This window comes from Lissotriton helveticus, chromosome 4_1 (genome assembly GCF_964261635.1).
Source record: "Lissotriton helveticus chromosome 4_1, aLisHel1.1, whole genome shotgun sequence".
NCBI classification, from domain to species: domain Eukaryota; kingdom Metazoa; phylum Chordata; class Amphibia; order Caudata; family Salamandridae; genus Lissotriton; species Lissotriton helveticus.
In genome coordinates, this window is record NC_136063.1 from 364,566,914 (window position 1) to 364,580,048 (window position 13,135).

The 13,135-nt window shown below is 46.7% G+C and overlaps 1 protein-coding gene across 1 annotated transcript in view; it reads right to left on the bottom strand.

The window, feature by feature from the left end:
• The window catches only part of LOC144828000 (fibrocystin-L-like), a 1,506,874-nt gene that overhangs the window by 922,390 nt on the left and 571,349 nt on the right, over positions 1-13,135 (bottom strand). Inside the window, exon 23 of the mRNA XM_078686147.1 lies at positions 725-891. Coding sequence (XP_078542273.1) covers positions 725-891 — 167 coding nt within the window. The remainder of the gene's footprint in view (positions 1-724; positions 892-13,135) is intronic.

Consider the following 13,135-nt stretch of genomic DNA (forward strand, 5'->3'; position numbering starts at 1 on the left):
AAAAAAGAGACAAAGAAATACAACAGAGGAAGAAGAACTGTTTTCGTACCGACTTGTTGATTGTTGTGTTGCTCATTATTTTGTTCAGTATAGGGGCTTTGTCCTTAACATGTCGTAAGGGTGTAGAGGCTACCCCGTCCCTCTGGAGCACCGTTGAATTTCTTTTTTCTAGTTACATGGGGAACCTGATAGGTTAGCACATAAGATGCTCATACCACTGACAATCCCTTACGCTGATGGAGTAATTTACTCCGACCCTCTGGTGGAACAACAGGACGTCTGTCCATTCATAAATGACCCTTAGTTGCTAATGCACATACCAATAAGAAGAAAATGTTACTTCTAAGAGATAACATGTTGCAGTTAAGCATCTTGTTTACTAGTGAACCCCATCAACCCAATGGGACAGTTTTAATTTGATTTGACATATTCTACAATGTTTCCAATGTGAACCTTTATTTTAATTAGAGAGTCGAAGGTGTCAACACTACACAAATCTTGAAGATAAAGTACCATAAGTGTCATGGTCAAGTGCTTTCCATTGGCTACCTACAGCTAGAAGGAGTGGGGTTTGAGGTCACTAATTAACTCAGAGAAAAATACCAGGGTTCACAGAAATTAAGGGGAAAACCCTGCGCCAAGGGTTCATATTTGCCACAGAATGTATACTTGGGTGGGAGCACTAAAATATCGGCATTTCAGGAAATACTTGTATGAAACTCACCACTCTGGTCATCTGTGGTAACAGTATCTCCAATGTACACCACATCCACATACAATGGGTGTGCAGTATCGATTGGAATTATATTAATTGCCTGCAAATTATAGTTGGTTCCTTCCGGGTACTTCGTTTGTATAAGGTCCAGCAGATTAATGCATGTGTAGGACCAGCTGAAAAACAGTGAGAACAAAAGAGTAGTGTATAATAAATACCTAAAAACGTGAAAAAGGGTTACAGGGTCAATAAGCAAAGAAAGGTACTGACACCTGATTTATACTTCTTTTTCTGGTCTGCTCTTTCATTTTCCCACTTTGGACTTTACAGGTTCCGCACAATCTGGCTACCAAAGACAAGTCAGACTATTCAGCCCCACTCAAAACAATCCTTCATTCATTGCTTAATACCAATGAAATCCTACCTCTGCTGGGACTATTAAAGAATAGCTCACATTGATGTGTCTACTCTTTTGTCTGACTTTGTAGTTCTCTGTATTAATACACACTCAAGCTTTCTAATTAGGTCCCTGGGGAGACTTTGTCTACTTTGACTTTTCCGAGTCTGTTACTGTTTGAAGCATCTCACTCTGATGCGTGATTCTGAGATATCACACAGTTTAAAGTTGCAGGATGACTATCACCAAAAGCAAGTGCTCCTCTCACATGTCAGACAGAACCAATGGGTTCAGGGGGTGCCCTCATTCTCCTTGTCACCACCATTCCTATGAGTGATCCCGCCACCCTTAATATTTTTTACTCCAACCAGCCCAGCCATTTATAAGATATATGTTGCTGAGAAAGTGTATTATTAGTTGGAGTGGATGGGAGTCAACAAGTTAAAATTTCACTATTCTAGTTAGAGCCAGAAAAGGTTTCAGTAATTTAAGCCCGAGCACAACCCTTTGTGTTACGACACAGAGCAGACGGGCTTACGTTGACAAACATTATAAAGCATTTAGAAGAATCAAAACAGCTAAAATGTCAAAAACATAACACAATGAAAATCCTATTCCAATTGATAAAAATAGAGAATATTTTGGAGAAAAAAATGACACAAAAAGGAAAAAAATTCAATATGGGTAACTGGAGATATGCTTTCTTTTCTTTAATTATAAATGAAAATATTCTGAGTGGGAGTACTGTGTACAATGTTGCATCACTGAAGTCATAAGTATTATGAAAAATCCAAACGTCACACGAAGACCAATTGTAGCAAATGAGGCACGGCCATTCAACAGGAGATTTGTATGGCTGTGGTATGTAGCCACTGGTGTATGTTGGAGCCCACTGTCGCAGATATATTACTAAAGCATACTGTGGTAATGTGCTGTCATTAACGGACAACACATTTTCCATAGAAATGGCCACTAAATTTGCACAGACTTGCAATGTCACTGCTTAAACTATATAGGGCACCAACGAGAGATAATATGTGGGGTTTCAGCGAATATTAATTAATTGTGCATCATCAGTTACATGTCTTTTTTGTGTTAATATCTTTGTTTCCAACCCACTTCATAATTACAAAAAATTTGATTCATTTGTGCTTTCAAAACTTGTGATAAATGTTTGAATATGTGTACAGTACATTGCAGGTATTTAAATTGTGTGTGTTAGAATAATGGATATCCTAGAACCTTTCCTTTCATACCCCCTATATGACAGTAAGATTGTCACACAATTCACTTCACTAAATCCTCTCAATAAGCAGTCAGGAAGAGAAAAGTAAACACTAGTCTCCATGGTAAAAGAATAAGGAGCAATTTGTCAGAAGACATGACTTGACATTTGACATTTGTCTCTGGAGCACATTTTACAGGATAAACACACAAAGTAAAGGCATCTTGATTGCTTATTCATCTTCTAAATTCTAGTCTGGTTATGCTGGGGTTGCTGCAAGACCCTGAGCACCCTTACTTGGTTGCACTTGATCAGTACCTTAGCCCAATGTAAGGCAAATCACGATGAAGCCCAAGCCAGATACAGAAAGTAGGTTCGACTCAGTCAGAAATTTTAACTTCTGACTTAGGGCCTAATTTATATTTTGGTGTAGAAGAAAATCTGCTGCAATGGTGACGGAGTTACCTCCCTGCCAACATAATGGCTAGCCTGTCCGATTTATGTCCAGGCAGACCATAATTTGACAATAGTGAGGAATACTCAAATTCCTCCGTTGGACTGAAGAAGTAAGGGCCACCGAAGGTGTGGCTGTGTGCCCACCTACCTAATTTGGATGGGTGGACAAAGGGACATTTTTCAATGACCGCCAATGCCAGGACATGAAACCTTGCTGTGAGAGCACAGACAAGTGCTCAATGGCCCCCTCACCATAAGAGGAATCTCTTAAGGTGAGTTGGGCATTGTTTTTTTTAATTTAAAAAAATAAATTACAGCTTTCAGATTTTCTTTTTTGTAAATTAAAAAAGAATTGGAAGTTTGACATACAGCTCCATCATGTTGACAGAGCTGTTCATCAAACTTACAATGCATTGCAGGAACTGCTGTGACGGCCGTGCCCATCACCGCTAAATATGTCCACAGGGCCAGTGAACATTTCAAATTTTGATGGTCAGCACCTCCAGCAGGGTACAACAGTAATTTACTCTGCCAATATCGCAGGAAATAGGCTATCCACCACATAATTAAATCAGGCCCTTAGTCTCTCAAATGGAAGTCAAAAATCCTCAGCAGGCCAAGGCAGCAGGATGTGGCTGAGAGGGCTCCACAATGTTGGTTAAAAATTGACAGATGATAGATCCAACCCAGATCTTTGACTGAGGGTGAGTATCTGAAAAGTTTTAGTACTCTATCCATGAACTCCTTGTGCTTGCTTTGTTCGCCCTAAGTTGGCAGTGTATGCCCAGAAGTGGGTCCCTTGCTCACTTTGCCACTGGATTCAAGCTAGCCTGTCTCATGAGGGGTGTTACCCCCAAACCGGTCCCAGAATGCTTGTTTCCGGTCCAGGAAAGACATGGCTTGGCAGTTCAAGCTGGACTGTTCCCATGAGGAAGATGGTCATGACTGATTTGCATATGGCTGGGTCCGAACTGAGATGGTGAAATGAGCTAAAGAACTATGATGGATCCAACCCAGATCTGTGACTGGGGTTGAGTATCGAAAAGTTTCAGCGCTCCATCCATCATCTCCTTGTGCTTGCTTTGTTCGCCCTAAGTTGGCAGGATACGACCAGATGTGGTTCCCTTGCTCACTTTGCCACTGGATTCAAGCTAGCCTGGCTGGTGAGGGGTGTTACCCTGAACCCGGTCCTAGGATGCTTGATTCCGGTCCAGGAAAGACATGGCTTGGCAGTTTGTGCTGGACTGTTCCCATGAGGAACAAGGTCAAGATTGATTTGCATATGGCTGGGTCTGAACTGGGGTGGCGAAGTGAGCTAAAGAGTGATGATGGATGATGGATCCAACCTAGATCTGTGACTGGGGTGAGTATCTGAAAAGTCAACCAATCATAGAAATTTGTATAGCACGCTACTCACCAGAAATGGTCTCAAGGCGCTGAGGGGGGGGTCGCTACTGCTCGAACAGCCAGGTCTTCCTGAAGGAGAGGTGATCCTGGGTCAGCCGTAGGTGAGTGGGGAGGGAGTTCCATGTCTTGGCTGCCAGGTAGGAGAAGGATCTTCCTCCAACGGTGGATTTCCGAATTCTTGGGACGGAGGCGAGGGTGAGGCTGGCGGATCGGAGCTGGTGGGTGGGTGTGTAGAAAGTAAGGTGGCTTTTGAGGTATTTCGGGCCCAAGTCGTGGAGAGCCTTGTGTGCGTGGGTGAGGAGTCTGAACGTGATCCTCTTGTTGACAGGGAGCCAGTGCAGGTCTTTCAGGTGGGCGGAGATGTGGCTGCGGCGCGGGATGTCCAGGATAAGTCGTGCTGAGGCATTCTGGATGAGTCTTTTCTGGAGTTTGGCTGTGGTTCTAGCGTAGAGGGTGTTCCCATAGTCCAGAGGCTGGTGACGAGGGCCTGGGTGACCGTCTTCCTGGTTTCGGTGGGGATCCATCGGAAGATCTTTCGGAGCATGCGCAGGGTGTTGAAGCAGGATGATGAGACTGCGTTCACTTGCTTGGTCATCATGAGGGAGGTGTCCAGGATGACGCCCAGGTTGCGTGTGTGGTCCGTTGGTTTGGGTGCGCTGCCCAGGGCAGGCGGCCACCAGGAGTCGTCCCAGGCGGAGGGCGATGATCCCAGGATGAGGACTCCCGTCTTGTCTGAGTTCAGTTTCAGGCGGCTGTTCTTCATCCACTCGGCGACGTCTTTCATCCCTTCATGCAGGCTGGTTCTGGCGGTGGGGGGGTCGTTGGTGAGGGAGAGGATCAGTTGGGTTTCGTCGGCGTAGGAGATGATGTTGAGGTTGTGTTTGCATGCGATAGCTGCGAGAGGGCTCATGTAGACGTTGAAGAGGGTTGGGCTGAGTGATGATCCTTGTGGTACGCCGCAGATGACTTCGGTGGCCTCGGATCTGAACGGTGGGGAGGGGGACTCTCTGGGTTCTTCCGGCGAGGAACGAGATGATCCACTCCAGTGCCTTCTCTTGGACTCCGATGTTGCTGAGGCGCTGCACTAGGGTGCGGTGGCAGACAGTGTCGAACGCTGCAGAGAGGTCCAGGAGGATGAGGGCCGCTGTTTCCCCGTTGTCGAAAAGTTCCAGCACTCCGTCCATCATCTCCTTGTTCTTGAAATCAACAAGGACCCAGAGTAGCCATTGCCTTTTTGCCAGAAAGCTTCAACCAGGAGAAATTCAAAATTCCCTCACAAGGATGGTCCATCCCTGGCCAGATACTTTTGGTGCCTTCACCTAGTGAAGAATTCCTACCTTTGGACTTAGTCTCCTTTTTGGGGATCAGATCACTTCAGCAGAGCAAGGCTGTATGCTGTATCCAAACATAGGTCCACAAGGCTGGCTACCCTATCCACAAAACAATGCAGAAAAATATTTTCAGCTGCGGAAAACCTCTGAGCAGGGGCAACCTGAATCTTTGTCCCTCTGCCAATGCACCTTTATCGGATTGACTTGGCTGGCTTGTCCTGGTCCACCAGAGGTCTTTGGGGACAAAAGGTTTCTAAGTCACAGGGTTTTCAGGATGTAGGGGGAGTACACTTTGGCACAGCCAATGAGGTTCTTCAGGAAAACGGCTTCTATCAGCTTGCTGTATCCCTGAACAGGAGTTCAGCCAACTGACCTTTTGCAGTGCATTTCTTTGTCCTGGCTACAGGTGAGATCAGGTCCAGCCTTTCAGGTCTCCTCACAGGTATCAACAACCAGTGCAGTTCTTCTGTCTTTTACAGGTCCAGTAGTGTTCTAAAGAGGAGGTTCAGGGGTGCCACATGTATGTCTGTCACTAGCCTGTGGGTTGGAGTGTCCGCTGACTCCCTAACCAATAGGGAAAAGGTTTCCAGGGGTAACCATACTCATATTTGCAGCAGCTCCTGTGTACTGCAAACAATCCCAAGGTGCCCCTCTTTGCACAAATCCAACATGGAAGAACCTTTCCCACCTGTGCAGAGTCAAGTGCCGACCCCAGAGATATAGCCATGGAAATAAGCACTTCTACTCTGTAGTCACACTAAACCATTTCTGAGGGCACCTCCTCTCCCACTGCCATTGGTGCTTAGCTAGCTAGGTAGACAAAAACAGCTCTGACCAGGTGTTAGCTAATATATGCATGTGTCAGGGTACCTCTTTGAGGTTAATTAAGTTATTTGGCATAACTCAGATGGTCCTCCTTCCAGAGAAACAGAACACCTCCCTATATCCACAGCCTTTGTCTCAGCTCTGGGAGAAAGTTCACACCTCATCAAGGGGCTAGTTAGCTCCTCAGTGACAGTTATCGGTTCATGCTAACGGGACTCCAGACACTTTAGGCTGAAAAAAGGGTGACCGTCTAAAAATACATTTTCTAAAATATTTATTGCATATCCTAGATTACCAGTGAATTGGTCTTGTAATGAATTTTCCAAAAAGTCTGAGAAAAGGGGGCGTGGCCAGGCGGCCCCGTGTAATGGCTGCTTGATCAGTGAGCTCCTTCCCAACTTGTCTCCCCTCCATCTATCCGCAGCACATATCCGGGACCTAAGCACATTTCCGTGCACCGTAGAGGACACAATCCTGGCTCCTGTAACTCCTGCGCCTATCGGAGGCCGGAATCCCGATATAACGCCCCGTCTGGAAGAGGCCTTCAACTCCGCCAAAGCCGGGACCTGGAGTACTAGAGGATGCCGCTTCAGAGGTGAGGAGGGGCGGCGGTGTCCTGAAGCTAGACCGGTGCTTTGACAGACTCACCCCATAAAGGCCCTTCACAGCGAGACACCCCCCGGCGAATCCCTCCTGCATACTGGAGTGTGTGCGGATTGTGGGGGGAGCTGCCTTGGAGGACGAAAGCCTTCAAATAAGCCTCAAAGTGCCCTGAAACTGTGGAGGAGACTCGGGCCATACTTTCACTTCGTCCTGTGGCAGGAGATCCATCTGGAAACGGAGTAGGGATGGGAGAACAGTGATCCAGACTAAGATTTCACCAGTCTTCACCCTGCATTTCATAACTTTACAACGTGCAGTGGACCCCATTCCCCCCACCACAAGGGAACAACCTGGCTCTGGTGCGCAGAGCTCCTCTACAAGACTGAAGGCCTTGAGGCGGGCAGGCCCTGTGCAAAATCCTCTGAACCTCTTACCGGGGACTGCAACCCAGCCGCGGCCCGGGGAGAGAGTTTCGGTGGGGCAGAGAGGCGGGCGGGGAAGGGGCAGGTTGGGGATGCTAAAAAACATAATATGGATATTTGGAGGTAAGTAAACAATTTAATTAATAAAATGAATTTCGTAGCGCGCCCTGCATCGCAAAATGCGATGCAGGACGCGCTACGAAATTCATTCTACTAATTAAATTGTTTACTTACCTCCAATTATCCATATTCCGGTTTTCAGCATCCCCCACCCTGCCCCTCCCAAGCCCCACCTCTCTGCCCCACCGAAACTCCCTCCACGGGCCGTGGCTGTGCAAACTCCCCCCAGCGGAACCCTAGTGGTCCCGCCTCACCGGGCTTCTGGAGTTCTGCCTCCAAGCAGTCATAGCGGACACAGATATTTCAGGCTTGTGTGAAGTCCCAGACCCACAGACGAGCAGATCAGAATCACACACGATCCAGTTGACAAATGACGCACCCCTGGGAGAACTGTAGTGGCCTGAGGCTTCCCAAATGGCGACCTCGGAGAGACCAAGGGCCACAAGACGATCCAATCTAACAAACTTGTCCGCTACACAGTTCCCAAAGACTCGCCTCAAGACTCCCACTTGAAAAATTGGACGCTAGGCGATGCAGATGGAGAGAGCCAGGATCTCCTTACCCTTAAAGATGTCATGGAGGCCATCGCAGGAATTAGAACCTCCTTGGAGCGCAAGATGGACACCCTCTGAATCGAAGTAAACCGCATCCGGGCTGATCTTCCTAAAGCCACTGAGAAGATCAAATAGGTCGAGCTTACCAGTTACCACAGCGGGCCTGGTGGACGATGTAACTCACCTTCAAGGGAATATGCGTGACCTACAGGCTTTTCATAAATTCACAGAAAACAAGCTGGATGATTACGAAGGTCGTCTCAGGAGAAACAACGCTTGAATTCTGGGAGTATCGGGAGTATCGGAAAAAGCAGAGGGGCAAGCTCCGGACCTCTTCGTTGAAGAACTCATTTTGCAACACCTTCAGCCAAAAGGACTCAGCAAGTTCTTTGTTGTGGAACAAACACACAGGGTGCCCGGGGCTCGGCCAAAACCGGGGGCTCCTCCGCGTCCCATGCTTGCTAGGGTCTTACACTTTAGAAAGAGAGATGTCATCCTGCAAAACGCCAGAATTACCTCCCCTCTCTGCTAAGATAATGCTGCAATAACCTTTTTTACGGCCTTCACTCAGAGGGTGCAAGGACAGAGAAGGTCTTTCCTAACGGTGAAGAAGCGGCTCAGAGATCGCGTATTCAAATATGCAATGCTATTCCCGGCGAAATTAAAAGTAGAGGCAGGGGGTCGGGCCTGGTTCTTTGAACAAGCAGAGGCAGCGTCAGAGTGCCTCGACAGCCAGATAGATCACGGCGCTGGACAGCATGACCGTGGAGATCACCCAGAAGTACAGCATGGAGACTGACAGGAGCTTTAGATATTGATTGTTATGCCTTCGAGAGAGCTGAGGCACTGGGGGCATTTTGCATATTGGTAATGTAGGGGGTTTTGCCCCGGGAACTGGGACCTTTTTCTGGACAATCAATCATCATTCAAGTAGGATAGTGTCTATTTGGATTCTATACAACTGTATCTGGGAGGGGGAAGGCAATGAGGGTGGGTATCGCACCCCAACTTTTTCTTCTTTTAGTTAGCGGTTGGCCAACAGGCGCTATGCAAGTTTAAAATGGGCTGTTCAGCGTCCAAAGTGCAGGGAGGCAGGGTGGGGGGTAGTTGGGTAATGGGATTGCATGGGGTTGGGGGTTGTGGTTGGGTTATGAAGTGGTTTTATTCATTGACAATACAGGCCGAATTGACTGTTTCAGATGCAAAACGTGTTATGGGCTATAATGTGCACGCAGTGGGACAAAGATGTTAAAATATTAAGTTGGAATGCTAATGGGCTTGGAGACAAGATAAAGCATAGTGTGGTGCTCCAACAAATTAAGCAGCTCACTCCTGATATAGTATTGCTCCAAGAAAAACACTTGGTTGGGAACTCATGTAAAGCAATGCATAGGTATGGGAACATAATGGTAGCACATGCTGGCTTCACCTCTAGTTCCCGAGGAGTTGAGATCATGATCAAGAAATCACTCCCCCTCACGATAACCTCTACTTGGGATGACGATCGGGGTAAATACATTGGAGTCACCGGGACGTGGGAGGGCTACTCTATCACCTTCATGTCTATTTATGTTCCACCGGACTGCAGGCCATGACGTTCAAAGACCTGAGCGCCATACTGCTGACTATACCAGAGGGTTTGCTAGTGCTCGATGGGGACTTCAACTCTGTAGTCTCTGGCACCCTAGATCATCACCCTGCCCCGGGTGCTGGGTAAGTCGTCCAATTGTTTGTCAAATTTCCTTGATGACATGGGTCTGGTCAATGGGTGGAGAGTGTATGACCCGGAAAAAATTCAACACAAATTCTGTTCTAGAGTCCATGCTAGCCTCTCCCGCATCGATAACATTATAGTGCCTGGACCGCAAATTTCTCATATCCATGAAATCCGACACTTAGCTAGGGGTATTTCTGATCACTCCCCGCTTTGGGCACACTTAGTTCTCAGCCGCTTGCAAGTGGGGAGGATTGCCCCCATTAATCCATGGTATCTCCGAGACCCTAAAATCCATGAGACACTTATTAAATCCATTGAAGACTATTTCCAAGAAAATGAGGGCACAGTGGACTCTCCTTAAATATTGTGGGAGGCCTTTAAACAGTGATCTGTGGCCAAGAACTGTCCCTTATCTCGGGGAAGAAAAAAGACACACGCAAAGACAATTCAGATGCCGAAGCGGAGGTCTACTGCCTTGAGAAAGACATGGAAACAAACACCACTCCCAAGACGATTCATGCACTCCGTCTCAAGCAAGATGACTATAGGGCCTTGTTAACCAATAAGGCTAAGACCATGGGGAGGGACAAACAGAGTAGACTATATGACTTGGGTGACAAGGCAGGGAAACTAATAGCATGGCTTGATAAGAAAGAGTGGGCGGATAGATTGGTCCCTGAACTTTTGGACTTCAAGGGGTCCCGTGTGACAGACCCACAAGACATTGTTAATCATTTTGCTGACTATTTTCAAGCTGTCTACACCTCAGTAGCCCCATACGATGAAAGCGATTCTGCTCCACTCCTGAGGGATATCTCTCTTCCCATGCTCTTGGTTGCTGACCATCATTACCTTGACAGTGCCCTGACAGTAGACGAAATATCTCTGGCAATACGCTCATTACACTCGGGCAAGGCGTTTTGCCTCAAAGGTATCCCTATCGAACTCTACAAATCAAGACTGGATAAGTTAGCTCCATACCTGAGAGCGATGTTCACTGAATGTCGAGAGCATGAATTGCTACCAATAGATCAGAGAATAGCTTCTATAGTCACCATCCACAAAGAAGGTAAACCCAAAACTGAGTGTAGTTCATATCGCCCAATTTCGCTCCTTAATGCTGAGCCCAAAATCCGAAGCCAAACTGTTGGCTAATCGGTTAATTAAATGTATAAGTGGACTAATACACCCAGATCAATCCGGTTTTATGCCACACAGAAATACAGCGCTGAATTTACGCAGGGTCCATGGTGTCACAGACAGAGCCCACTATTCTAGAATAGGTAGCAATAGTCTCCTTGGATGCCACCATAGCGTTCAATACCGTAGAATGGTCTTATCTCTTTGCAACGCTTGTTAAGTTTGGGTTTGGACCAGAATGTATTCAGTGGGTACGTCTCATATATAATGCGCCCATGGCACAGGTTGTGGTCAATAACAAAAATTCTGCTACCTTCCAGCTTAGTTGACGCACCCGCCAGGGGTGCCCCCTCTCCCCCTTACTATTTGCCTTGGCCCTGGAGCCTTTGGCGGCTTGGATCCGGAGGGATCCAGTGATCCACGGTTTGAGGTGGTCCCCAGACTGGGAGAACCATATCTCCCTCAATGAAGTCGATATCCTGTTGTACTTGACCTCCCCTAGAAAATCCCTAATCGCAGTACTTGATATATTAGTAATTTTTGGCACATACTCTGGATTCTGTATAAACTGGCAAAAGTCCCTCCTCTATGTTCTAAAGGGCGATCCTCCCCAGATGCCACATGCGTGCCCATTGCAAATTGCAGAAGAGGGCTTTAGGTACTTGGGAATCTATGGCTCCCTTGACTGTTCACTCCGATATACGCGCAATCTTGTCCCTTAGCTGCAGAGGCTCAAAACTGATATTTTACATGGAAGTCGCTCCCCCTCTGACTATTAGGTAAAGCAGCTCTTTTTAAAATGATGTTGTTGCCCCAGTTTTTATATGTGTTGCAAAACTCCCTTGATCCGGTCCTTGAAGCCTATTTTAAAGAAATTGAGGGATTACAGCAAGACCTCCTATGGGCAGGCAAACCACGAATTGCGCTTAAAAGCAAACTCTCATTTGGTATGATGGTGGAATCAGCCTGCCAGACATCAGAAAGTACTATTGGGCATCACACCTAGTGGCAGTCAATCATGGTATCTATGGTAGGCCGGATGACCCGGGTTATAACATGGATAGATGGCTCCTCCCTGGGGGGAACTATAACTGAGTACTTTATTCAAAGCCATTGTTGGGATGGGGAAGAAACCTAGTTCAGCAACACAGTTGTGGGACTCCCAGATGCTGGGTGACCTTTGGAAATTGCAAGGGTTCGACAGGTGGGATCTAATCGGAATCTCGTGTATTTGAGACCTCTGGGTAAAGGGAGAGGTTAAGTCGTTCGCTACGCTTCAGAGCCAACATGAGCTAGCAAAATCAGAACTATTTTCTTATACGCAGGTGCGACACGCACTACAATCACGCCTGCCAGTGGGACTCTGCCCTCCAGACTCATCTCCCCTAGAGGACAGAATACTTGACGGACATCTACCAGAGAAAACCATATCTCTTATCTACAAAAAGCTCATTAACAATATGGACAGCCCCCATCACGCACTGCGGTAAAGTGAGTGACGGTATTGAAATGGACGATGAAGACTATCAGGAAGTGGTATCCTCCCCTAAGATAGTTGCTATCCCAGCGCACTTCCGTCTTATACAGCTAAAAATCCTATATAGAGTATATGTAACGGACCCCAGTTGTTGCATATGGGGACCACTGACGGGGGAGATTGCAGAACGGGTTGCAATCACTTAGGAACATTCATTCACATCATTTGGGACTGCACTCATATCCAATCGTACTGGGGGAAAATACATGAAGTAATTAGTGAAGTCCTGGGAATTTCACTCCACCCAGAGGTGCACTGTTGCCTCCTTAATATCTGGGAGCCCACCGATTTAAATAGCTATCAAACCCAGTGGGCTACCCTAGGTTTTACAATAGCCAAGATGAATATTGCACAGCTCTGAGGAGCCGCAAATACCCCTATTATAGCAAACTGGAAGAATGACCTCGACTGGTGCATGTTCATAGAAAAATCGGTCTATATCGCCCGTGGCAGCCCCAAAAATGGTCCAAAATTTGGGACATTTGGAACACTTATAGGGGGATATCTGTAGCCATCCCAGCGGAATTGATTGGGATACTGCCTCCACCCCATGACTTTCTTTATATAGATGTAATTGTCGATGAACTCTACTTGTTCTCTCTGTTAGCGTACATGCCTAATCCTACGTACTGTATATAAATGTCAATAATGGTAATAAAAAGATTTATTAAAAAAAATTAAAAATA